This window comes from Dermacentor andersoni, chromosome 1 (assembly GCF_023375885.2).
Source record: "Dermacentor andersoni chromosome 1, qqDerAnde1_hic_scaffold, whole genome shotgun sequence".
NCBI classification, from domain to species: domain Eukaryota; kingdom Metazoa; phylum Arthropoda; class Arachnida; order Ixodida; family Ixodidae; genus Dermacentor; species Dermacentor andersoni.
Window position 1 is genome coordinate 139297846 of NC_092814.1, and position 26721 is coordinate 139324566.

The 26721-nt window shown below is 47.2% G+C and overlaps 1 protein-coding gene and 1 non-coding gene across 2 annotated transcripts in view; one reads left to right on the forward strand and one right to left on the reverse strand.

Annotated features, from left to right (window-relative positions):
• Nucleotides 1-11159: 11159 nt before the first annotated feature.
• The window catches only part of NELF-B (negative elongation factor B), an 80134-nt gene continuing 64572 nt past the window's right edge, over nt 11160-26721 (reverse strand). Inside the window, exons 11-12 of the mRNA XM_050191631.3 lie at nt 21050-21212; nt 11160-11457 (exon numbers count right to left, since the gene is read on the reverse strand). Coding sequence (XP_050047588.1) covers nt 21084-21212 — 129 coding nt within the window. The 3' untranslated portion in view covers nt 11160-11457; nt 21050-21083. The remainder of the gene's footprint in view (nt 11458-21049; nt 21213-26721) is intronic.
• Nucleotides 14987-15061, forward strand: TRNAF-GAA (transfer RNA phenylalanine (anticodon GAA)). The gene has a single exon. It is a non-coding gene; the product is annotated as a tRNA-Phe (tRNA).

Here is a 26721-nt window from a genome sequence, read left to right on the forward strand (position 1 = left end):
AGCGTGGGGCGGAATCTTATAACGGTTCGGAATACGAACCGTTCGCTTCGCCGCTTACGTCACTAAATGTGCCACTCCCAAACCGGTGGTGGAAGAAGGGGAGGACGTGACCAATAGATGAGAGGGTGCCCCTTCTGAAGTGTACGTCATTATTTTTACAAGATTATCGAGGAATTCCAGAATGTTTTTGTTTGCTAAATAAATGTAAAATATAAATTAAATATTATACGACAAGTTCTAAAGTGTAAACGTGTGGTGCCGGGCGTTTACGGAATGCAGAAGTAGGGCGCTATAACGAAAAACTATTTCAATATGTTTTTATTCCAATCTCCTGACGTCAAATTTGCGTAACCGCCGACGCAAGCATCGGGCGGCTACCAGAAGGGTTGTCTGAACAGATCAATCAAACGACCTCCTCGTTCATAGGAGGTCACTTTTGCTTGCTTGAAAAACGAATAACATTGCCTACACTGAGCTGGTTGTCTTATCTAATTGGCTGACAAGAGGCGAGGAGCGCACTCAAGTGGAGAGGGATTCAATGGGGCCGAGCCACTGCACTGAAAATCGATAACCGGATAGAGGGGGTGGTGCCGGCGTCTGCGATTGGTCCGCTTTCTTTTGCTTAGTTGCGGTGGCTAGTCGAAAATCGTGGCGGCATGCAACGGAAGCTCAAGAATGACGCTAAAACTGATCCTCAGCAAAGAAAAGTTGGCAGAACGAGGTCGTAAACGGACCGAAAGTGCTCAAAAACGTTACACGGCCACGGAAGAAGTTTTATTATACGCAAATAAACCCATGCTCTCTGGCAGGTGCGAGTAGCCAGTGCCTGAGCGATCGGCGGCAGTCATCTTTTATTCATTTCAGAATGGGGCAGCCTGCGGCTATTCAGAAGAAAACTCAGTTTTGTTCGGCATATTAATGCATCTTTATCGCGTACAAGTCACTTTGACGCGTGAGTTCTTGCGGTTTTGTGACGTCGCGTGATAGGCAGGTGAAGTTGGTGCAGCCCGAACTCTTTTGACCAATAGCCGAGGGCTAATGGCGAAGAGGCGTCGAATCAGAAAGAACTATTTTTCTTTTGTTGTGTCAAATCATGCATAATCAGTGTGTACACGTCATATCAAATGGAGAGCTATCGCGGTTTTCGTGACTTTGCGTGACAGACAGGTGAAGTGGGGGTGGTCCAAAAAGTTTTTGACCAATCGCGGAGGGCTGATTGCAGAATTGGAATAGAAATGTTTGGAATAGTTTTGCGTTATAGCGCCCGTAATTTGTTAATGTCATTCTTTTTCATTCTCAGCCGACAGGTGGTATTGCAAGCGTAAATGAGTTGGCAGAGCGCAGCGCTATGTTGTCTGCTACCAGACGCTTGCACGATGCACGCAACAGGAATGCACTGCCAGCCCTTCTTAAGTAGCGAGCGCAACAAAACCGTGAACTGGTTCTTAGGGTCACATTTAATTACGAGCCGACTATATCAATTTTCCTTCTTTTTTCGCCCTTCGTCATCGGCTCGGACATGACTTCGCTCGCCGCCGCGCTGCCGCTATTCCTGCGATTTGCCCCACGGTGCGTCGCTTGATAGAAGCAATGGAACATGAAATCGATCATTACGATATACGGGCCCTGCATTGCCTGCGCGAAGTAAAATCGAAGAGTGTGGTGCTGACGGTGCGCGCTGTGCCGTGAAATTGAGGAACAAAGTGTGGCACTCCCGAACTAGAGAAAGAGGGCAGCCAAATAAGTGATCTCCACAATATCTTCGCGTCCTGACTGTATAGTTTTACCAGCCTAACGAAGGAAGCGCTGGACCAGCTTAGGTTGAACCCTTCTGATTGCTGAACGGCGATCTGCGAGCTATTCACGCTGGCGATAGCACTAGGAATTCGATCTCACCATGCAAATATTTCTTTGGCATTGGCTTTGAAATGTAAGTCACGGGAAAGCTGGCCCAGCCCTTCTACCGGTCAACAAAGTAATTGCGAGAGCAACTTGGTGGACAGTGGCGGCAGCAGAGATCTAGGCCATTCCGATTAATGCTTCGCTTCCGACAGACCTCTGGGAGCCGCAGGGCGGTGGCGATGAACCGCAGCGCGCAATTCCGTCCTCTGCGTGGAATGACCACTGGTACGCTTGCACCCGAGTCTCCTCCAGTTGATAGCGTAGCCTGCAAAAGGTCTACTTAGAAAGCCGGCAGGGGCGGTGCAACTCATTATCCGTAATTTCTTCGAACGCGTATCGCACTTCCAGCCGCGGTCGACGCCGAAAGAGCAACGCCAAGCAGACGACAAAGGCAAGTAATAGCCTCCGAAGCAACCAACGCACGCGTGATCGACGCCCGCGTGATCGACGCCCGCGTGTCTCCGGGGTCGCACGACCGGCGCGCGCGGCCAGGGTCGCGAGCCAACAGCGAAGCCACAGCAACAGAACCCAAAGCGTACTACCCCTTCGCCGGTTCCGCTCTTAACCAAATACGGATTCGCTTTGAAAATGATTGACAGATGCGTGACGTGACCGTATAATTTGCAGTGCCGCCCCGCTGTCTCTGACGGCCTCTGACGCAAGCAAAATTTTGACCAATCAAATGAAGCCAAGTGAACCGGTTCCCTTCCGAACCGTTATAAGATTCGGTCCCTGATCAAAAAGAGGACGGCAAGGTGGCTGCGCGTCACATTTTTTACAAAGGACTGCCAGTTGGCCGTCTAGCAATATTGCTGACTTTTTTGTTGTAGTCCTGCAGACGCACATTCAAGCACCTGCCGGTCTGACCAATGTGGCGTCTTTCACAAGAGAGTGGAATTCTGTAAACAACTCCCTTTTTGCAGGTGACGTAGGTATCGTTGTTCTTGATGGCAGTCTGGTTTGCGCATTCTCGTACGACAGCTCAACTTGCTCAAACTCAAAAGCTTATTTGGCGCCGTGAACAACACTTTGACGCAGGAACGTTGCCCTACCTTTTTAAGATTGTGAGAAACTTTACGCAGGTAGCTTATACCTTATCTTCGTATCTTTATTCTTTTTTCTCTCTGCTGTCTTCCGCTCCCTGTTCGTCACTCATGTGCGATTCAGCCTTTCTTCTGCGATGCAGGCCTTCAGCAACTGAGATATATATAACGTGCCTCCGATACACCGCCGTCTCCAAACGTGCCACTTGCCTTTGAAGGCTTGCTGCTATGGAATGATCGCATATGACTTACAGAGAGCGCCAGGCAAGAAAGAAAGCACTATATTTCTTTTTACAAGCTTAGAGTGTGCTGTTCGAACTGTACGGTAAAGGGGCTTATTGGCTCTTGGGGCCCATACATATAGCACTTGTCCTGTCTCGACTCGTCCCTCGTCCTTAGTGCGCTATGTTACTTGCATTACGATGAATAACCGGCAAGCCCAAACCTATCCCCTTCTGCGGCCATTCCTTAGCCTTCTGCGGCCATTCCTTTAGGTAAGGGTCATTTCAAAATGTTCACACAGCCGTTGATCGCTGTCAGCGCACTATTGCATCTATCGGCGTGACGCTATCGCAATTGACTAAGAGAGATCACGTGCTTTTCACGCCGCTAAAAAGGGGATAGTAGTCTGAAAAGCTGAAGATATACAAAATTTGCGCCCGCGATTTGCTCAAGAGATTGAGAAAAAGCATAGTATGGCGTTTAGTTACGTTCGTCGCGTTTATTATATTATGGTTGATTAAGCCTTCAGCGCAGGAAATAACTTTAATGTATTTGCGCAAAGAGAGAGCGCGAGAGACAGAAACGGAAGCTTATGACCAAAGAACTATACCACTCTGCCCTTCACACACCGGGGATTCGTTTTTGGAGGAAAGCGATTGCTGCGTCTACGACAGCGCGGGCGCGCTCAAAGCTGGTTCGCGTTTGGAACATCTTTCCGATACATATATGAAAGAGGCGACGTTAACATTCCACTGACTACTTTTCATCGCTCGGTACAGTTACAGTACCATGCATTTCTTCCTTTCAATAAAGTGACGTCACATGTAGTACCATGAAGTTCTCCGCTTACCCAATCCAGGCGGAATTAAAGAAACGCTACGTATACCATCCATATGGCGGTGCACAAATTTAATCCAGAATTTAGTTAGTTACTCAGGCCCTCCGCGTGCGTGCGTGGGCTCACCGCGGCCTTTCCTCCTCCCTCCCTACCTTTCTCTATCTCATTCTAATCCCTCTTTCCTGTCCCCCAGAGTAGGGTAGCCAACCAGACGCATTTCTGGTTAACATCCCTGCCTTCTCTCTTTATTTCCTCCTCCTTTTCCTCCTGATATTGGCAAACGTGATTATGTGAGCTGCGGCACCGCCACGAGGTTGGGAACGGTATAGGGCACGCTTTGCGTCGATTCCTGGCGTCATCGCGCGAAAAAAGAGAAGGCCGCGATGAAGCCCATGCCAGCGAAAGCTTGCGCTGCTGTTGCTCTGCACTTGCAATGGAGAGGATAGAGAGATTCACTGGTGCACCTTTTCATATTTCTTTGGGTACTGCCATACTGGGCCGCCCGCATTGGTAAGGTACTGCAGTCCGTTCGCGTCAGTCGACGGCCGCACCTGTGAATTTTGCACCGTCGGTTTCGAGGCACGCTTCGCCGTAAACGCGAGCGCCGGGCGCGCTCGTTCAGCGCCAACAGGAGGGGATCTTCTATTGCTGCTGTTTTTGTTCGTCTTCACAGCGCGGACTGAACAGAATATATAGACTTATAGGCCACATCGCCAGACTGTATGTTTAGCCACGCCCGATCCGAGCATGTGCGCACCACACAAGCGAACCGCACAGGGAACATTCCGCTGAGGCAAGTATACTTTAGCGACCACTCAGCGAATATTTTTTTTTACCGCACATTCGTGCAATTATTACGTAGGATATTGATAAGCTGCAGCCGACAATCCTACGGCACTACACAGAGTACATGAGCTCGGGCTGCTGGTTACCAGAGCATTCTTTACCATTTACGCCCAGTCAAGCCGGCGGAAATAGGGGTCTTCAGACATATATGACACCCCCACCCCGAAATGGCACCCGGGGCCCACGGCCCAACCCTGTTACTACGCCACTGCCTACAAGTCTCTCTCTCTCTCTCACACACACACACACACACACACACACTATATATATATATATATATATATATATATATATATATATATATATATATATTCCTTTATCTGTCTAACAAAAGTTGGAAATTAAGAACCACGTGCATATTTTGTACACTTCAGTTTTTTTTTTTAACTCTCAGTACATATACAAAAAATAGTTAATTATTACTGTTATTCGTGTTTCTTGGGGTACTTTGAAGTGTTACCTAAGACTGCTCAAAGACTGTCCGAGCAATTATTACTGCTATACATCCATTCAAAACACCAGTAATCAGGCTATAATTTTATGTAACGCAGCACACGTCGCGACTAATAGTTCCTGAAATATGTTACCATATAAAAGCACCGAAAATGAGCACATTTCTAGTGGTAACAAAGGAGTTCATCCACTAGCAATGACGGTTGAATCGCCCGCCGAAGGAAGCATTGCAGTGTCTAGACATCCAGCTTCAATTGCCCAGCCAACACTCATGCTGGATTTATTAGGCTAGTGCCAATAAGCCGCTGTTACATTATAATTTCGCCCATTCAGAACTGGTTAAAAGGGGCATTGCCAATTTGTGCCTCAGCAATGCCATAAAAATGTCGTGTCACCATAAGGTCTATACAAGCCAAAAGAAACAGCCTCAATATTTGTTTGTGGCAGGGTACACGAAGACCTTGCAGGTAGGTATCCGTAGCGGACAGTTTCCTCCAGAGGTCACGTACGGAAAGTGGTCCTCGTGGTATACAGTAAATGAACGGCCGCAAAAAAAAATAAAAAAAATTAAGGCATGCGAAATTGTGCTAACTTCGTTACAGGAACAACAGCTTTAGTTATAAAGGTACTAGACAAAAGTTCAACTGAAGGCCAACCTTGCAAATTGCTGGAATGCAGCTTTGAGTTAGCGGAAATGTCTTGAGTCATGTGGCAATAATCTTGTTTGAACCCTGAAGTTATTAAGCGAGCAAACAAGACAAATACCATTAGCAGGGGTTGACTACCCAAAGTCATTTTGGAAATATATATTTGGAGCATTGCGTTTCGTAGTAGTTTGGAGGAGAAAAAAACTGGAGGACGCTTAAGCTTCACCTTCAAGAGTGGAACGCGATAGCGTTCCTGTCGACCCGCCAAGGGGTGTAAGACATTGTGCTACGGCGCAGCTATCGCTTATGAGGCGCTCCGCATCGGACTTTGCACCCACCAATCACGCGGTGAGCGCCGAGCAACGCAGCGTTCGGCGCCGCAACGAAACGTGCGCCTGAGCAAGCGGAACGAACCAAAGAACTCGGCGTCTCAGAGGGAGAAACAATCTACGCGAGCCAAACGTCGTGATCGGCACGGAAAGTCGGGCCGCGACGCGCCATGAAGGCCATGGCCTAGAGGTGAACGGAGGACCGAGGAGAGTAGGATTTGCACTGGCACTTAATCCCATTGCATACCCCCGACAGACAAGTCTTTTCACGTTGACGAGTGTGACGATTAGGCACATAGTGTCTTAGGCATTAGGCATCCGTTCCATTCATGGCCACACAAAGTGAACCGTAACATTGCCATCGCTATCACTGCTTTGTCTTTTGGGTGAAACTGCGACTATTTTGCATACCGTTATCACGTATCACGCTGGAGCGCAGAAATAAATAAATGATGCATTGAATAATTGCTCTCTTAGAGCACTCCACATCGCCAATGCCAAATTGTGTGGCACCACCACCTGGTATTGATCTCAATAATAAAGACAAGCATTGCTTTCTTGCCATCGCAACAGCAAGTAGCCAGGGTGAATTTGGATCGAAGGAAACAGCCTGGGCGTTGCCCTCCTCTTACACAATCACAATAGCCACTCTACAAGTTGATGTCACGCGACCTTCCCTTGACCAGATCTCCAAGCCAATCCAATGGTAACAGCCTGAAACGCCTCCAATCACTCTCGAGGTCACGTAGGTGGAATCAGCCAAAACAATTGCAAGTGCTTTTTCAACCAGCCCAAGATGGGACCACCTTTCAGTGCGCTCTGGACTGCTTGAAAATGACCAGCCGAAAGACAAAATTAAAGTTATTCAGCTTTCTACACAAGCGCCGTCAAATGTACAACACTATACCTCAACATGTAATGCAAAAGGATAGACAGTTGGGCGAGTTGGTACGGTAACATGGTCTTGGCTTGAAGCGCGAAGTGAACACAGACACAGAAAGGAGCAGACAGGACGAGCGCTAACTCTCAACTAAAGTTTTATTAAAAAAAGATGACTGCGGCGTTCAACATGTGTTCCCTTTAGTGCCTTGCAACACCGGTATAGTTTATCAGATTCCACTCGAGTGTGGGAAAGCTTACATTGGACAGAGCGGCAGGTGCATTAACATTAGACTAAAAGAACACAAACATTCACTAAACAATCCTAATGCATCACATTTAGCGTCACACTGTTTCAATTGTGGTTGTAAACCTTTCTTTGAAGACACAAAAATTCTTTCCAGACACAAATGCCAAACTACACGGGAAATTATCGAGGCATTCCACATCAAAAGATTAGGAGGCACTTGCGTTAGCCATGCATCGTTGTCTCTGTTAGATTGCGAATTTCAGTACCTTCGCAATATGTGTACTAATCTGAAGTAATCTTTTTTTGTTTCCTTCTTTGGCTTCCATAACTACTGATATGTGTAACTGATGTTTTTTACCTTGTCATGTTCTTATGCTGCGGTTTTTGCAATCATCTATATATATGTTCTTCGTTTTAATAAAACTTTAGTTGAGAGTTAGCGCTCGTCCTGTCTGCTCCTTTCTGTGTCAGTGTTCACTTCGCGCTACAAGCCAAGGCCATGTTACCGTACCAACTCGCCCAACTGTCTATCCTTTTGCATTACATTTCTTGTACACCGGGCTCTTTTCAATGTGAACGCTTTAACCTTTCTAGTGAAGCCAATGTTGCTTCGTTGATTGCACTAACAGTTTGCAAAGCCAGAACTGTGGCATGGTACAGCAGAACCGGCATTCGCCCTCCGAATATTCAAGCAATCTAACAGGACACTCCCGAAGGATGGCCCGGATTCTGAACTCTGAACTCTGGCGGCAGGTCCGTTTCTTCAAGGACAGGCTACTGGTTCTGTGTGGGAGAGCCCCATCTGCGGAAGGCCAACGACAATGTTTTCGGGAATGGATTAGGATCGCAGAGCAGGCCACGGAATTCCTATGGGCCCATGCTCGTCTTTCGTTATTGAAGAAGGATAAGACTACGCGGGACCAAGGAAAAGTGCTAGTGCTCGGTGGTCAACAACTCCCAGCAAACATCGAAAGCACTCTGCACAAGGGACCAAAGTTTGCCTGTGAACCTGATTTGTCACCTCTGGAAAAGGTCAGCTTGTCTAGATCCATTTCTCGTTGGGTCACTGAAGACTTTCGACCAAGGTGTGTGACTGAGTGCGTTGATGTGATCGCGAGGATTGTACCTCAGCCCAGTAAGTCAGACAACCTAACTGGTGTGTCGCGTTTTTTCGTCAAGCATGAGCTTAGGTTGGTTACTGCGGACAAAGAAGGTTTCTTTGTTGTTGTTCCTGAAGAATCGTACGCACAAAGAGCTAAAACCGCTATTGACAAAAATTTCGTTCCAAAAATTACCAATTTAAAGAAAGTGAAGAAAACTGCAATCGATTTGCTTGAGAAATTTGGTCTGGAACGCCTCGCGTCGGGAGGTAAACATTCCAAGGGTCTGCACCTCGACATATTTTTTAGTGCTAAGACAAATACGCCGGAAGTTCCTTTTCAAGCCATTATTTCTGAAAAAGGAATGTGGCAGTACACTGTCTCAACTTTTTTGCATAATGTACTGTCTTCAGTTCCTCTTAATGACCCCTTCCTGATTAGACATTCGGAAGAAATTGTAGCCTTCCTAACAGACAATAATCCAGGTAAATGCTCGGCGATCAGTGTTGATGTAAAAGATCTTTTTTATTCGCTTCCGCAATCGGAACTACTGTGTAGTGTTAAAGAAGCAGTGACGCTCAACAATGATGAGTTCCGGTTTACTCAGGACTGTGGGATGTCCGTGGAATCTTTTCTAGAACTTTTGTTGTTTTATATAGGGAATACCGTTGTAAAATGGGGTAGTTCTATGTATGTACAAAAAGCGGGAGTCTGCATTGGTTCAAAAATTGCGCCAGTTTTGAGTGATATTTATCTAAGTCGCGTCAATAGAAAACTACAAAACAATCTTAAGGAATTGGCGGTGCATGTGTTTAGATACGTAGATGACTACCTGGTGTTCTGTTCTCGTGATAACTACACCAAGAAAGCTACGGATATTTTAAAAGTTTTTAGGGAATGTCGTGGGTGCCTAGGTTTCACGCTTGAGCTTATCCAGGGCAACAAATTAGTTTTTAGATCTGTGCTTAACGTTCCAGGATGAGCATGTCTGTTGGCATTATTCGCCTAGGGCTAAGAAGCCACTGCTTGAATTTTCTTCTTGTCATTCTAAACTTCCTAAACAGGGGATAGCTTACTCAACTCTTAGGTCTGCCATTACTAAGTCATGTCCGCACAATATGCAACAAAGTTTTTCACAACAGATAGAAAGGCTTGGAAAGGCTAGCTTTCCCGTGCATTTATTATCACTAACCTGCGAAAAACTTTTAAAATGGGTAAAAAGCCCGGTTAGAAACAAGAAAAACAGAAAAAAGAAACAAAGTTTGCTATGGTACCCTATATACATAGATTATCCCATGGTTTAAGGAACGTGGCCAATAGGTATGACGTCAATACAGTTTTCTCGGCCCCTCGCAAGTTGTCTAACATGTGCCCTATGATAAATAGGAAAGTTGAACAGGGTGGCAAAAAAAGAAAAGATGACTGCGGCGTTAAACATGTGTCCCCTTTAGTGCCTTGCAACACATGTATAGTTTATCAGATTCCACTCGAGTGCGGGAAAGCTTACATTGGACAAAGCGGCAGGTGCATTAACATTAGGCTAAAAGAGCACAAACATTCACTAAACAATCCTAATGCATCACATTTAGCGTCACACTGTTTCAATTGTGGTTGTAAACCTTTCTTTGAAGACACAAAAATTCTTTCCAGACACAAATGCCAAACTACACAGGAAATTATCGAGGCATTCCACATCAAAAGATTAGGAGACACTTGCGTTAGCCATGCATCGTTGTCTCTGTTAGATTGCCAATTTCAGTACCTTCGCAATACGTGTACTAATCTGAAGTAATCTTTTTTTGTTTCCTTCTTTAACTTCCATAACTCCTGATATGTGTAACTGATGTTTTTTACCTTGTCATGTTCTTATGCTGCGGTTTTTGCACTCACCTATATATCAAAGCTATCAAGGCAGAAAGCTGGGCTAGTTGGTGTGTCATCATTATTCGAAAGACTAGCGCAAAATAGCAGGGACAGAGGCAGAGAAGACGACAGGACGAGCGCTATTAGCGCTCGTCCTGTCGTCTTCTCTGTCTTTGTCCCTGCTATTTTGCGCTAGTCTTTTGAATAATGACCTATATATATGTTCGTTTTAATAAAACTTTAGTTGAGAGTTAGCGCTCGTCCTGTCTGCTCCTTTCTGTGTCCGTGTTCACTTCGCACTACAAGCCAAGACCATGTTAACTATACCTCAATTCTGTTGTTAAGCCACCAATGCACACACCAGGTGTGCTGCAGCAATTTTTTCCATTTTCTCAATTTCTGGCATGCGTAATCACTTCCCATCAGTTATACTGTCAATGGCACCGCATTGCATTCACATGTAAAAAAAGAAATTTTACTTTTTTTTGCATACGTCCATGGGGATGGTGAGTTCTTGTCATCTTTCTTACCTAGTTGAAACCACCACCCACTTAAACATGAAATTGCATTTCCTATCATAGGTTTTAAACCTGGATCCCCTACCACAGCAGCCCAAAGCTACATTTCATCTGCCTGGACTTAAAAATTTTTAGATGAGAGAGACAGCTATCATCTACTACACAGTTAGGCAAGCAGGCACCAAGAAAAAGCAAAAATACATAAAATCAAGGCATAAAAAAGGCACACAATGGAATGTCACGTGGAAGTGATGGAGGTGGGCAGCAAGTCAGGTGAGATAGAAAAAATGTTTATTGGATGAATTTGTGCTGGTGAAAGACGCATGAACTGCTGTAAAAATGGCGATGCTGTCAGAATGGCCGGTACTCGAGGGTTGAATGCATCGTGAGAAAATAGAGTTGCAGTACCTTGTAAATTTATTTAACAACTGCAAGCAAAAGTAAAAAAAGGACATGTATGATCTGACGTGGGCGAAAAATGTCATAACAGTCTCAAACTTATCCATCCAGTGCAAAATGGAAAACAAAGCTGCATCCACCAACAGTCAACAAATGGCATGAAGCAACCTGCAAAAGATAAGGTTAAAATATCATTTGTACTCAACCAGTGACAATGCAAAATATGGTGCAGCACTATATCTTGCAATAAAACAGTGCAGTAGAACCTAGTTAATTTGGATTTCACTAGGCCAAAATGAAAAGATATCTCAATTTGACGAATATTGAATTATCGAGGGTATCAAGAAAACACTAAACAAATGCTGGCTATGTCAACGAGCTCTTATTTACTGAATGAATCAGAAAAACCTGTTTCTATCTTGCACAAACGTAGTGAGAAATCTGCAATATTTTGTCATCTTGTGACTAATTAACGGTCGCAGTTACAATAGCATTGCAACTTCCTTTGAAGCGTATCTCTTCATCCGAGACATGCTTCTCACTACCACGCACATATGACAATTATTTTTTCGCCAGTGATCCAACAGACAGTTCATCTATCGCTATGTAGCCAGCGGTCTTCATCCTCGACAGTTTCCACCGTGTTTTACATGGCGTCTCCGGCCATTGCCCTCAGTCAAGATGAAACTGTTTGTTGCAACCGATGTGGACGAAACCGTGGTTACTATCAAAATGATCATGGATGGCGACTATGCAGTTATGAAGTAACACGAGCGACATGGGAGCAGAGCCACAACGATACTACTGTTTTCCGCAAGCGCTGTAGACAAAACAGCGGTCACTTTCAATGTGATCATACATTGCGACTAAGCAGTTCTGCAGCACGCTGTCGATGCCTGCACCAAGTCAAAACAAGACTACTGTTTGCTGCAAACGAAACCGTTTCCGCTATTGATGCTATCATGGATGATGACTATGCAGTTATGAAAGCACGCGGCCAACGAGATGTTGTGTGTGGCGGTAAGCACAAGACTAAAAGGCTATAAAGACACAAATTGGCACGAAGAGCTTCGACATTCCCGTCATTCAGATACGATTTCCACTGATAACTATGGCGATGTAGATTCCACCACTTCATTTTGGTTGAAAGCTACCACCGCTTTCATTATTTTGCGTCACACATTAGTGGTGCTTTGCACTCACCGAGTTCAGAGAGTTGTCCGAATTAACTAATGTGTGGCCAAATACGCCTGAATTAATGAGAATTTCATTCATTACCTGGCGAGACCAGAGGACGAGTCCGATGCTACGAATTAATGAGGTTTAAATTAACAAGGTTTCATTGTATATGCTATTTCCTGTCACCTAATGAAAATCTGTCCATCCATATGTACTTGCAAGCCTAAAGACAGCTTACATTGCCACTACATAGGCGCTGCCATCTTCGAGCACGTGACCACGTTGCCATAATTTGTCTCTGTTCTTGATAGTAGAAGAAAGGCTAAGTTACTCTTGCAAAGCGCTGTTCTCGTTTCCTCGGCCAATTGTGGGACCGCCAGTGACAGAACTGTTTTCAATTAAAGCTTAAAAGAAATATGCCACTGTTTGATGATGCTCACAGTGAAGAATCCCATTTGAAATACACGAGGAATTTCAAAGCTTTTCCTTTACACAATGGAAATTCCAAGGCTTTTTCTTTTCACAATGGCAAGAGAGAGAGAGAGTAAAAGAATAAGGAAAGGCATTGAGGTTAACCAAGGCCGTGCCTGGTTGGCTACCCTACACTTAGGGAAGGGGTAATGTGAGCACATTCACTCACAATGGCAAGCATCATGAGATATAGTCTACGTCTTGTACGCAGATATCCTCTGACAGGGAACTACGTATGAAAAAGAAAGAAAGAGGGAATAACAGTATAGTAATGATCTGCAACACGAGAGGTCCAAGGCAGTACATAAAAGCTGTTCCCCTTTATAATTATATATACGTTAGGGGTGTGCAAATATTCAAAAATGTCGAATGTTATATCTTTAATATTCGTATTCAATTTGAAAAGTAGGTATTAGAAAATTTTCAGATATTTGATTGGATACGAATGTTCAATACAAATAGAATATATTGTTGGCTGTGCAGGAGCAGACATGGCTCTAAGCGTTTATTTCTATCTAATTTAGGAAGTGTGTCTGCTTTCGTGCTGAATTTTACAATAATTTCATGCTACTGGCGAAATTGGTATGCTTCACCTTGGTATGCTTCACCGCAATACATTGCGCATGGTTGAGCGCGTAACATCGCTGTATTTCCGGGAAGTTGACTTTCGGGAACCAGCATTTTGCAACACATGCCCCCTGCCGTACTTTGCGCACTTCGAAGCTGTTGGCGAGGATAACAATAGCAAAGTCGCCACAATTTGCTGACAGCGGCAAATTCTTTCAACGAAAAACATGGCACCGAACAGCAGATAGCTTGATAGCGAACGTAGAAACAGCTAGGCCTAGTGTTGCTGCTGCGGCTGCAGCTGCTAGCCGGTCAGCATACGAGAGCGCTGCTTCAATGCTGCGAGATAATCAAAATGGCGGCAGTGATGGCTTTGATTATTGCTGTTTCGGACCAGGAGTCACGGCAAGAAGTCCAGAAAATTGGAGGGCATAGGGTTTTCTTCATCCAAAGTTTCAGATGTCCCAATGCATTGGCTATAAGGGTATGTGGCAGTACCACAAAAGCGTCCAAAAAATCGGTTGACTGCAATTTGGTCAAAGGGGCCTTCCAACAGAGTTCTGTCTTGAAGGTAGCGTACTATACATTAGATATGACAATTAGGCAGTGTAAATTCCACATAATGCCTTTGTTCGTGCATTCACTATAATTTGAGTACAGCGAAGCCTTATTAAACCGTAGTTGGCCGGAGCTCGGAAAAAGTACGTACTAAACGGTAGTACTGCTTAACCGAAATAGCGTGAGATCGCCCACTTATGTGTCGAAAACGGGACTCAGAGAGAGGGAGATGAAAGGGGAAAAAGACATGCAGTATTTATTCACTTCGCGCAACAAAAGTGTTATTTTCGTTTGACGTAGTAGTTCTGTGGAAACCCGCAAGGTGGAGAGAAGTAATGAATAAAGGGAAAATCAGACATCCACCCGTTCGTAGCAAATGCTACAAAGGAAACCCATACGGGTTCCTCGAAAGAAAAGCCTCATAGTTGAAGAAAAATTCGTCCTGGTCCGGGACTTGAACCCGGGACCACCGCCTTTCCGGGGCAGCCGCTCTACCATCTGAGCTAACCAGGCGGCTAGCAGATGGCAGGGCGAAGTCGAATCTGTCGACAACACACGAGGCAAAGGCAAGGTTTGACGTAGTAGTTCTGCGGAAACCCGCAAGGTGGAGAGAAGTAATGAATAAAGGGAAAATCAGACATCCACCCGTTCGTAGCAAATGCTACAAAGGAAACCCATACGGGTTCCTCGAAAGAAAAGCCTCATAGTTGAAGAAAAATTCGTCCTGGTCCGGGACTCGAACCCGGGACCACCGCCTTTCCGGGGCAGCCGCTCTACCATCTGAGCTAACCAGGCGGCTAGCAGATGGCAGGGCGAAGTCGAATCTGTCGACAACACACGAGACAAAGGCAAGGTTTGACGTAGTAGTTCTTTGCCTCGTGTGTTGTCGACAGATTCGACTTCGCCCTGCCATCTGCTAGCCGCCTGGTTAGCTCAGATGGTAGAGCGGCTGCCCCGAAAAGGCGGTGGTCCCGGGTTCGAGTCCCGGACCAGGACGAATTTTTCTTCAACTATGAGGCTTTTCTTTCGAGGAACCCGTATGGGTTTCCTTTGTAGCATTTGCTACGAACGGGTGGATGTCTGATTTTCCCTTTATTCATTACTTCTCTCCACCTTGCGGGTTTCCGCAGAACTACTACGTCAAACCTTGCCTTTGCCTCGTGTGTTGTCGACAGATTCGACTTCGCCCTGCCATCTGCTAGCCGCCTGGTTAGCTCAGATGGTAGAGCGGCTGCCCCGGAAAGGCGGTGGTCCCGGGTTCGAGTCCCGGACCAGGACGAATTTTTCTTCAACTATGAGGCTTTTCTTTCGAGGAACCCGTATGGGTTTCCTTTGTAGCATTTGCTACGAACGGGTGGATGTCTGATTTTCCCTTTATTCATTATTTTCGTTTGGTGCTGTGGCGGCCTAGCAGCGATGACAGCGGCCTCAAACTTACTGAAGTTGCGAGCCAGCTTTTCAGCTAGCCCCCTCTTCTTGGCAAACACTTGCATGGCAGATTCCTCATTGGTGTTGCATGTTCTCCATGCACGTGGACAGTAGCGCTGCAGAAGTCGCGGGGTGCCTTTTTCATTACGGGGTGCTGCTCTTGTCGCGACGATTGCATTCATGAGGCTGACGTAATGTGCAGCTTCTGCCACTGTCGGGCCTGAATCGCCCATGCTGCCGATTTCCGTGCCGTGCTCATCACTGTCGCTAGTCGACACTTCGGCAAGAACAGCGGCAACGATGGCGAAAAGTCGAACCTCGTAGCCGACATTTCTTCACGGTCGCAGCGGCGCTGCCAAGCAACTTCTTCGCATTCCAAATGCCACACGCCGTAGTCGACAGTAGATCCCTCTCGCGTGCCAACGCCGACTCCTTCGTGTCACGTTCGACAGCACAAACGATGTCTAATTTTTCTTCTATGCGGAGCACCCAGTGTCTTTTTTATCTGAGCTTCGGCATGACGTGAGTCCTTGTTTGCACGACGCCACAACGGTCTCTGGCACGGCGCCGAAATGATGATGTGGCTTCACGCGTAAATGCATAGGGCACTTGAAGGCCATTGTTCTGATCTTTGAGGCTTATTCTGCTGGGCCGCCCGATGGAGGCGACACACCGCCGTGTTTGCTCGACGAAAAGTGAAAACACTACATGTTACGGTACTGGTACGGTTTATGTGGATGCAGAACACATTATGTTCAATGGCCACTGAGTTGGGGATTTGACTTTACTACTTTGAAAACGAAACTACTGTTTAAGCGGGTACGGTTTAACGAGGTTTTACTGTACTCTGAATTTCGTTTTTCCTTTGTAACTGCTTGATGTGGTGGTCTGGCCAGTTTAGGATTTGGAGCAATTTTTGGAGCAGGAAAAATGTAGTTCTGGAGCAGTTTAGGAGCAGCCACGCCAGCATTTTGATGCAGTTTTGGAGCAGAAAAAATTGTCTTTTTGGAACACTTGGAGTAGTACAGCAGTAATCTAGCGATTTGGCGAAGCTTGTTATTACTGTGCAATCAGCAAGTGCTGCTCAAGAGTGAAGCAAGACACAAAGTTAACAGCGACCAATTAAGCTTACCTTCCTATGGATGGTATACCATGCACAACTTGTTGCATAAATTTTTATATGGGTAGGAGAGGAACTTAACTTTGTAAACAATGAAATAAAATTTTGCACCTAACGAGAACAAAAATATGTGCCTGGGTGCAGGACAGACATAAAATTTCAAATGAGCTAGAACAACTTGCAGTCTGACACAAAACAAAAAGTGATGGCAAATACCTTATGTGCCTTCCAAATGGCAGATGTGCTTTGATATACTTTACGTACTTGACAAAGTGTATATTACACCCAGTAACCACGCTAGAAGCTTGACAAGGAACTATGCGTTTATGCATGGTGCCAAGATGAGATGCCTCTGTATGGTGTGCCATAAAGATGATGATGGCGTCGGAGAACAATGTTTTTAGTAGCATCACGTACACTTGCTTTCGTTGTAAGGCGGTTTGTCGGCTTCCCGTGTGTCGTGTGGCCTCTGTGAGTAGACACGAGCCAATTCAGCGTAAAACTAACTTTTGTTGCCGATACCTGACCGACTTTTCGAAGCGTTACTGATCAGGTGTAACGGCCAAGGCAGTGGGCCATTGTGAAAATTGGCTGTTGGCCGATGTGACCGTCAAACTTTCCACAATCCGTCGCAGAAAGCTTGCCGCTAATATGTTCGTGTGGGTGGCTAACTGGTGATCAGTTCTGAGATCATACATGTTTTTGACAACTGTCGAACTAGGCAACTACTGCAATTGTGCATAGAAGTTCGCAGATTGACTGCACATGCAAACGCATGAATCTACGTGCATGAACATGTGCATGTGAAATGATCTGCATGCCTTCCAGTGGCTAATCGGTTCTATATTTTCGTACATAGGCGCAGCTTTCATTGCCGTTCCCTTTGTTGGAGTCGAGCATAGGAATTGTTTTGATTGGAGTTGATGACCGGGATGATCCTTGTACCAAGATAGGCGTGCCTCATATTTAGATTGGTTTCGCCATGTAGAAACTTCAGAATTAAATTTTCTTTTGTCCCGAAACCAATTGAGCGTCATGGTAAGGCTGCGTGCAATGCAGCCTTACCAACTGACCTCAGCCGAGTATTTTACCAAACATACAAAAAATAGAGCAGTAGTCGATAATCAGGTTGTGAACTGAATTATTTGTATGTTTACAAATTGATTCGTATAGTTTAGTACAGTCAACGTCCAATTATTTGGACTCCCTAGGGACCCCGAAAACAACAGAAAAAACTAATGCATGCCTTTTACTGCCCTCAAGGGTTCAAATCGCTACAGGCATGTCCGAAATGCCTCGGAAAGCCTGCCACTGCACTTATTAGGCGTATTAGGCATCATGCAACGCGTCATACTTTTTGAGCTTCGAAGCCATTATTGAGGATTATGAAGACGGAGTCGGTGCCATTGTTAACAGTGGCGAATTGTTTTAATGAAAAACACGGCACTGAACAGCAAGAAGCTTGGTAACGAACGTCGAAGTAGCTAGGCCTAGTGTTGCCGTGAGGTGGCTACGGCTGCCAGAGGATCTGTGTACGAGAGCACCTGTTCGAGGCGGCGAGATAATCAAAATGACGGCAATGGTGGCTTCGACCAATGCCGTTTTGGACCTGCGGTCATGGCAAAAAGTTTGGAAAATTGGACGACGAAGGGTTCTTGAGCGCAACATTTCTGACGGTTTTATACGTTGACTACATGGGTGTAGCAAGCATGTGACGTCCCCTCAGGCATAATGTTGGTTCGTCGCCAGGCTCGGTGGCCTGCTAAGCTCGGCAGGCAACATTGGTCACCGCACCGCAATAAACACCGATGAGCACGGCTGCTCGGCGGTCAGTCAACGTTCAGCACCACCACGCTGCGGAGCGTCCGTCTATCGGAGGGTGCCTCGAGCCCTCCCTTCTTCACGAACCCGGGTGGATCGTGACCCTGGCGACGAGTATCCATGGATCGTCCCACGCTGCCGAGAGCGGCGAAACACCGCCCCCCGTTGTTGCCGCCATGCCGCTGTACGGAAGGCTCGAGCCGTTCGAGGGAGATGGGTCCGCCTGGCAAATTTACGAGGAGCAAGTCCACGTGTTCTTCCGGGCAAACGACACACCCGAGGCCAAACAGCAGGACATTTTCCTAGCCAGCTGCGGGACCCGCATCTTCAGCCTCTTGCTTGACCTTTTCAAGCCAGCCATGCCGCACATTAAGACGCTAGGTGAGCTGCTCGCCATACTGCGCTCGCATTTCAACCCAGCACCGCCCACACTAATGGAGCGTTTCCTCTTCAACAACTGGAGCCGCCAGGAAGGAGAGACCCTTGGGCAATTCGTTGCTGCGCTACGAGGGTTAGTGAGTGCCTGCATTTTCGGGGACCAGCTGGACTCGCTGCTCCGGGACCGTTTTGTCTGCGGCATCAACAACCCCGCCATGCAGACGCGACTCCTGGAGCTTCCCGACCCCTCGCTGGACGACGACGTGAAGGCAGCGCTGGCAATGGAACCTGCAGCTAAGGACGCCGGCGAGATTTCCCGTGCGACTGGCTCACCGTCGGCGGAAGCGGCGGTCAACGAGTTGGCGACAAAGGGCAGTACCTGCGGTCGCTGTGGTAGTGCCCACTCCCCCTCACAGTGCCAGTTCTCTCAAGCACAATGCTTTACGTGCGGGAAAACTGGGCACCTGGCACGTGTATGCCGAAGGGGGAAGATGAACAGCAAACAGCAGCAGCAGCCTGATTCAAGCCCAGGTACCACATAAGCCCGCGGCCAGGGTAGCCGTCGCAAGGGTATGCGGCGGGGGCGTGCGGCAGCAGGCCCAAGTTCTTCCGCGGCCAGGCTCTACGTCGTGGCCGAGGACCCGCCGATTTTCGACATGTGGCACACAGGCTTTGTACTGTCGTCTGTGCCGCCGTACATGCTGACCGTCGAAATCTGCGGGCACCCCATTTCCATGGAGCTGGACACAGGGGCCAGCGTGTCAGTAATGGCCAGGAAACTCTTCAAGCGTACTTTCCCCGGCGTGTCCGTCGAGGCTTCGGGCGTGATGCTGCCCAGGTCCAGGGTCAGGCACAGGTCAGCGTTCGCTTTGGCGACAGGGAGGCAACCCTTCCCCTTTACTTAACGAAGGAGTCGTCGCCAACGCTGCTGGGCCGAAACTGGATTCATGCACTGGGCATTCTGCCGGAGTACCCGGAAGCCAGCCTGCATGTGGTGCAGAGCTGCCAAATCTGCCAGGAGCATCAGCGAGGCCCGTGTCATGTGGAAAGCACCCTCTGGCCGTTCCCAGAGACCCTGGTCCCGCCTACATGTGGATTTTGGGGGACCCTTCAAGGGCCATTACTTCCTGGTGGTTGTGGACGCCTTTTCAAAGTTGGTGGAGGTTCTACCTGTCACCACTCCATCAGCAGGCTCGACAATTTCAGCGCTACGACAGGTCTTCGCCGCCCAGGGGTTGCCGGATGTCGTCGTGTCCGACAATGGTCCTGTTTTCGCCAGCACAAAGTACCTGGCCTGGCTGACGAAGAACGGAATCCGCCGGATGATGGTTCTGCCACCACCCTGCTTCAAATGGTGCAGCCGAGCGGGTGGTGCAAACCATCCAAGACAAGCTCAAGAAGAGCCAGACTGGGGATTTCCGGACGCAGATTGCCCGAATACTATTTCAGTACCGGACCACGCCCCACGATGTCACTGGCCGTGCCTCCTGTGAGCTCCTGCTGGGTCGGATGGTCAAGACACCCTTGAACGTCTTGCATCCGGACTTCCGATCCACAGTGCTTTTGAAGCAGCTGAAGCAGAAGCTGGCTGATGATCAAGGGTGCCGTCCCGAGCCTATGCCAGAGTCAGGAGCTCCAGTTTTCGCCAGGAACTTCCGTCCTGGCCCACCCTGGTCTGCCCGACAGGTGGTGTCTCCTGCCAGCGCCTCATCGCTGCTTGTCTGCATGCCAGACGGGGCCATGTGGCACAGACACGCCGACCGTGTCAGGCCTCGCCTCGGGACCTGGACAGCACCCTCGACTGCCACTTCCGAGTTCCAGCCATCAGGAGGACTAGCGGCAGCACCAGTCACTTCCAGCGGAGCACCACCCACCTCGGAGGCGGCAAGCGTTGCCAGTGGCCTCGAGCCCTCCCTTTTTCACGAAGCCGGGTGGATCGTGACAATGGGGTACTGTGGCTGGGCCGCGAAGGAGTCCGAATTATCGGGCATGTCCGAAAAATTGGGCGTCTGGAAAATCAGTCGTCGACTGTAGCTGCATAACCCCACTGAAAACATTGCACTGCCGTGAAAAAGCGAAAGTACTGCACTTTTGCCCAGTTGGTGCACCTTGAGTGGGTGGAGCCAGGGGCAGGCAAGTGGAATTGTAGCAAAACGGCACAAATGGTGCAATTGGACCACCACTGTGCTTGTAGGTGTTAGGAGAGATAAACAGTATATGACAAATTGTGTTACTCACCAACCAATGGGCTATATTTCTGATTTAGGCTTTGTCACATGGGTGTGGGCACAGGTACACTTAGTAGAGGAGAATCTGACGACTCCGGTTCTGCTGCTGGTGGAGTCAAATCTTTCACTTTGTCTTGCAAGGCTTGAACTGCTGGTTTCAAACCTTCATTGGCCTGCAACAATCCACCAAAGGGCCATTAGTGGAGGCACAAGAACACATATTCCAGATTTGGGACATGAACAGAATATCTCTTGATATGTAAATTGCACATGATTTAAAGTGTAGAAAGACTTTGTTTGCTCCAAAATACTACTGATTTTCTGATTTTGTGTTGCTTTGACAGCGTGCTACTTTAGCTTAAAAAGAAAATATAGAACATTTGGCTATAACCGACTTCTAAAATACCTATTTAAATCATTTTAGTTGTCACGTCGACCGGAAAGTGGCCACGCCCAGTCATCGAGTCTCGATTTCATATTAAGTTTTCATCAAATAAAAAACTTGCATTCGACAGAAGTTTTTGTTTTGGTTTTGCATTTTTCTATATGTATGTAGCACATCTTAGTGATTAGGTACGTCTTTGTAGCTCTTGTGCACTCCTCTTTTATTTCTTTATGGTGGCGCGGATTTTTCGTAGAGCAGGTCACATTTGTAAAGGACCTACTTCACGCCTTTTTTGGTGTAGATGATGAAGAGAATGCACACTGACAAAAAAACGCAAATTTTATGGCAACCCTACAGTGCAAGCAAGCTAAAGCACTTGGACATTTGCGTATTCCACGTGCACTTAACTGATGGACCTGCTGCAGGGAGGAAAAAAAAAAAGCAACGCCAAACTAAAAGCAGAAGCAAAACAGCAATGTTCATTACAAAAAAAAAGACTGTAATCCTGGGATGTCTTGATAAATGGAGCAGTTTGACCCCAATTTGTATTTGAATTCTTTTCAGAAAGCGATTTTAGGCCACTTTTATATCATTAAAGAAAAAACGCTGGCATATGTGTATTAACTTTTCTGAATATGTCAGTTAGTGCCTCGTACAACTTTGAAACTAGAATGAATATCCCCACACTAATGTAAGTTCAGTAAACAAATAAAAAGCATGTCATAGTGGCAGATGCACTATGTAAATAGAGAAAAAAAAATTTCCACCCCAATTATTTTTTCACTTATCTACATAGTCCTAGTTTTACTTGTGCAGCATGCCATTTATCTGCCTTCTGCGAAATTCCAAAGCTCTGTCTCTAATAGTTATGAGAAGATACATTTGATAAAGATAAAGCTCAGAAGTAAATATCCTTGTGGTTTATACACTCTAAATACAGTAGATTTTTGCTAATTCAACTTCGGTTAATCCAATTCTTCAATTAATTCGATCCCAACATAAGGTGCCCATACATTTCTATAGATCAAAGCTTCCGTTACTTCGATCTCAAAATTGGTCTTCAGGGAATAATTTGAACTTGACTTGTCAGCATCGACACAATACAGTGATATTATGAGGTAAAGCATATGCAATTTGGTGCAGTGAAGCCTACCAAGAATGAAAAGGGGCCACTGTCACAGGACATAGTACACATTCCTTAAATATACTGGCGTGCATGCGCTCTCTTGTCACAGTACAAAGCACCGAGATGCCTAATAAGCATACTGGCAGCCAGAGCAGTTTCTGATGCTGCAGTGGCAATTCGAACCCTCGTTTCACCCGCCATGCGCGGGTCTTATATGAGATTGTCAATGGGGCCTAGTAAGCATTCTTAAATTATACGCATGCGCACATGCCGTGCACCGAGAAGCGAAGAAAAACCATTCATGTTTTGGGAAAGCTAGCAAAAAGGAAGGCAGTAAGATGAAAAAGCTCTTAAAGTCGAGAGGAAGTTTAAAGCTAACAAAAGAGTAGGGGTCTATCTAAAGCTTTGAAGGCCTGCTAGTAAACTTATTAGCCATCTCGGTGCTTGTACTGCGAACGGAGATGGCGGTCCTGAACCCTACCCCTAGGGCTTGGTGAAAAAACACAATCCCTGAATAGCATACACTGCTGTGAAACAGAGAAATTTTGCAGTTGTGCATGGCGTGTGCAGCTTGCAAGTGGAGTGCAAAGTCACCTTTTTTTCTAACATTCTCTTTTCAACAGAAGCATTCTCCTCACTCTTTTCTGGACGCTTCATTTCGCAATATAATAGTAGATTCCCATACATGGCTGCTATTGGTAAATAGCTGATGTCTACCAAAAAAGGTGTTTGCATCAGTGCACTTCTTCCTACTGTTACTGTGTCTACATTAAGATGCTGTTTTATAAACAGGCTGAAGAACACAAAAATATACTTGCAAATTTCGATAAGAATGACATACTTTCTGAAGAAACTAACTATCGTCTGCTGATGCTCAGCCACGGCCGCCTGCGTAGGAATTAAACTTTGGCCATCCTGCTTATCAAGGTCATAGCTGTTGGATCTTGCTGATTCCGACTAGTCTTGAGTGAAGCGAAGACAGACTATACGCACGCTTGCCAGTGCATGCTCACTCCAGGCTGGTTCTAGGCAGACACCTTGGCAGACTTAACTTTATATTGAGCTATTGATAGCGCGTCAAAATGAGCAAGTTAGATGTGGCTACTATCTGTCGGTCAAGCTGGTGCAGGACAAAGCCGGTTTGCACCACATAGCACGCCTAGACCAGAGCATATGATCACGAGCATGCACTCAAGCACTGTTGTAGATAGTGCAAATGCTGCGCATATGCACTACAGTTGGATGTAGTTGCGGTCTGCTACGGAGCATAGATACCGCGGCCGCCAAGGGGTGCTGCATTGAGTCGGCTGGCTAAGCGGCACGGAGGCTCGCTGAGCACAACCGCTTTTGGCTACGTTTGGCATGTCGTAGGGACCAAAATCAGAAGTAGTGGCATCTACAGGAACATCCGACAACCAGATTTGAACTGCACGTCACGGTGACTTTCAGTAGGTGGAGTGTTGTGGGCACGCCCCGCTCCGCCATAGCCTTCGCAGTGCAAGCCATTGAAGAAGGAACGGCAGCACGGCGAACGGGATCATATGCTACCTTTAACTGCCAATAGCTCCTCTTGTTCTGAATGCACTGAAGTACTTTTAGCGGCAAAGTATTTATGAAATAGTCTACTTTAACTTCAAATGCATTTTTTGACTTCGATAAAAAGTGGTTCAAGGCCCCTTCAAAGGGCCCCCCACCAGGCCACTTGCAAATTCTGGTTATACAGTCGAACCCACTTATAACAATATTCAAACGCCATGAAAATTCCATTGTTATAACCGATAATTGTTAAAACCGGGTTGCGTGAAAAAAATCAAAATAGGGGGATGGCAGAGCTGATCTTAGCAAACTATAATGGTGGGGAGGCCAGTGCCCCTCCCCACCACCTTTCTCCATCTGGCTGCTGATTATGCTCACTCGTTTAACTGCTTCCTGGGCGCTCCGATCACGTGCCGCAGCTGTCGCGTTAAAGAATGGCAATGTTATGGCACTGCTAAGGCACTGCTATGGCACTGTTAAAGAATGGCACTGCTAAGAACAAGCTGCGGCTGTCGGCGTTAAAGAATGGCACTGCTGTAACTGTAAAGAGGGGTATAACAGGTGGCAAGTGATATGGCGAGCACCGCCTTAGTGGGCCCAAAAGGGGCCTTTAAAAAAAAATGCAAGGAGGTTGCCGCGGCAGCCTGTCAGCTTGAGAAACCCAGAAGAAATGCTGAGGCGAGATCGCCACAAGCGTCTCGCCACGTACATCTCAACACGTACGTCGCACTGCATTGCACGAGAAAACCCTATGTCCGTCAGTCTTGCCGACATCCTTCTACAAGGTATCCAGGTGCTCCACGTAGTGCAGTGGAAGGTTCCTCGCGAAAACGAAGCCCCTGAGGGACTGAATCATCTGCCGGGCCTCCTGTGAGGACAATGTTGAGGCAGCCTGCCCTACCGCGTCATCGCTGCCGTCGCCGCCGTCGCTATCCGATGCAAGCATGTTCGCGACGATCGCCTCATCGGTTAGAAGCACTTAGTTTCCAAATCTATAGCCGTGCACTTTCCTTTCACCGGCAACGTCGTGTATTGCCGATTATCAGCGGGCGGGTCAGTCATCTTCCTTTTCAGCAGCAAGTCAAAAAAGGCTGAGAAACCACGTGGCCAAGAACAATTTCGACGCAATCAACAGAGACAAACACCGGGGATTACGCTGTTTGCAGAACTGTGCTGAATGAGAAGCCAGCGAGCAAGATGCAAGCATGCGATGAGCGCAGTTGGTGCGGTCCATTTGTGTTTCGGAGAGTGGGGCGGCATAGAGGTATGGGTGCAGCCCATGCGTGTTCGGAGGGGTGGAAGAGCGACGGGAGAGAGGCGTGCGGCTGGAAAATGAGCATGCGGCGGCCGTTGGAGCAGCAGACCATCGTGGAGTGGCTCGAATTTCTTGTTTTCTTTCTTTCTTCTCAGACACCGAGCAGCCAGACTTCATCGTTATAACTGATAATGCAACACCGGGTTATTTCACCATGCAAAACATACAAAAGTTGAAGGTGCAGCAGCTTTTCATTGTCATAACCGGTATCATCATAAGTGGGTTCGACTGTACGCTGGAAGTTGTTACGTGTCCTCTAGGGAGTGTTCTACCACAAGAATTTTTCGAATTGGTTCATAATTAGCTGAGATGGAAATGTTTCAGTGCCACGATTTGAACCCATGATTTCAGGAGGCGAGCAACATCGCTAACATAGATACTCTCTCCACTTTCCTCAATCTAGCCTCTGCAAGCGAAATTTCTTCCCTGCGTCCTCATATACCGGAGCTGGAGGATCGCGTGATGCATACGTCACGTGCCCTGCCTTCTCTTTTCTTTTCCCTATGGCTGTCTTGCTGTGCGGCGCACTTCCGCTGATGGTCTCGCACGTGAGCTGTTGCGTGGTGCATGAGAACAATTGACTACCGTAAAATTCCGAGCAAGCGCCTCCACCCATGCAAGCCACCCCCAACTTCACTGCTAATTTTAAGTTTCCGCGCCATTTCCGTGGCTTTTTTATTTAATCTTCTTTTTCTTTTTTCTGAAGGTGCATCCCTGTTAGCGACACGGCAACTCGCCGCACGTCATTTGGAGATCGTCGACCGCCGGCCGACAGCGGCCTTGCTGGCAAAAGGCAAGATCTGCCTGTCACACAGTACAGAGGATCTCCCTGCGGCACAGCGACGTCGGCACTCAGCGACAGAGGAGTGGTCGAGGCTACGCCATCAATATCGTCGCTAGGCCTTTTCCGGCTCACTTCGAATCTGTAGCAAACGGCACTTCAGAATGAACCACCGGCGCTCCCAAGCAGCAATGTTTTGTTACCGTTGTTGCTGCTTTACCCTCTCCCACGGAGTAAGACATTTAGGAGGTGAAACTCCCGTCAGCGCGAGCGAGCGCGGGCGACCAGATAAGGTCACAATTGTTGTATGCGCCGACGGGGCCGTATACAGTGGCGGCGCCATGCGGCGCGTTGTAGAAGCCGCAGCGAAAAAAAAAAAAAAAAATGCAGTGCTCGGGCAGGCGGCTCCGGCGCATGGCGCGCTCTCAACGGCGGTAATTTCTTTCCAGGCCGCCAGCACGATAATGGCTCCGTGGGCTTGTGACCTTTTCTGGTCGCCGCAAACAGCGGAGTTTCCACTCCTAAATGTTTCTTGCTCC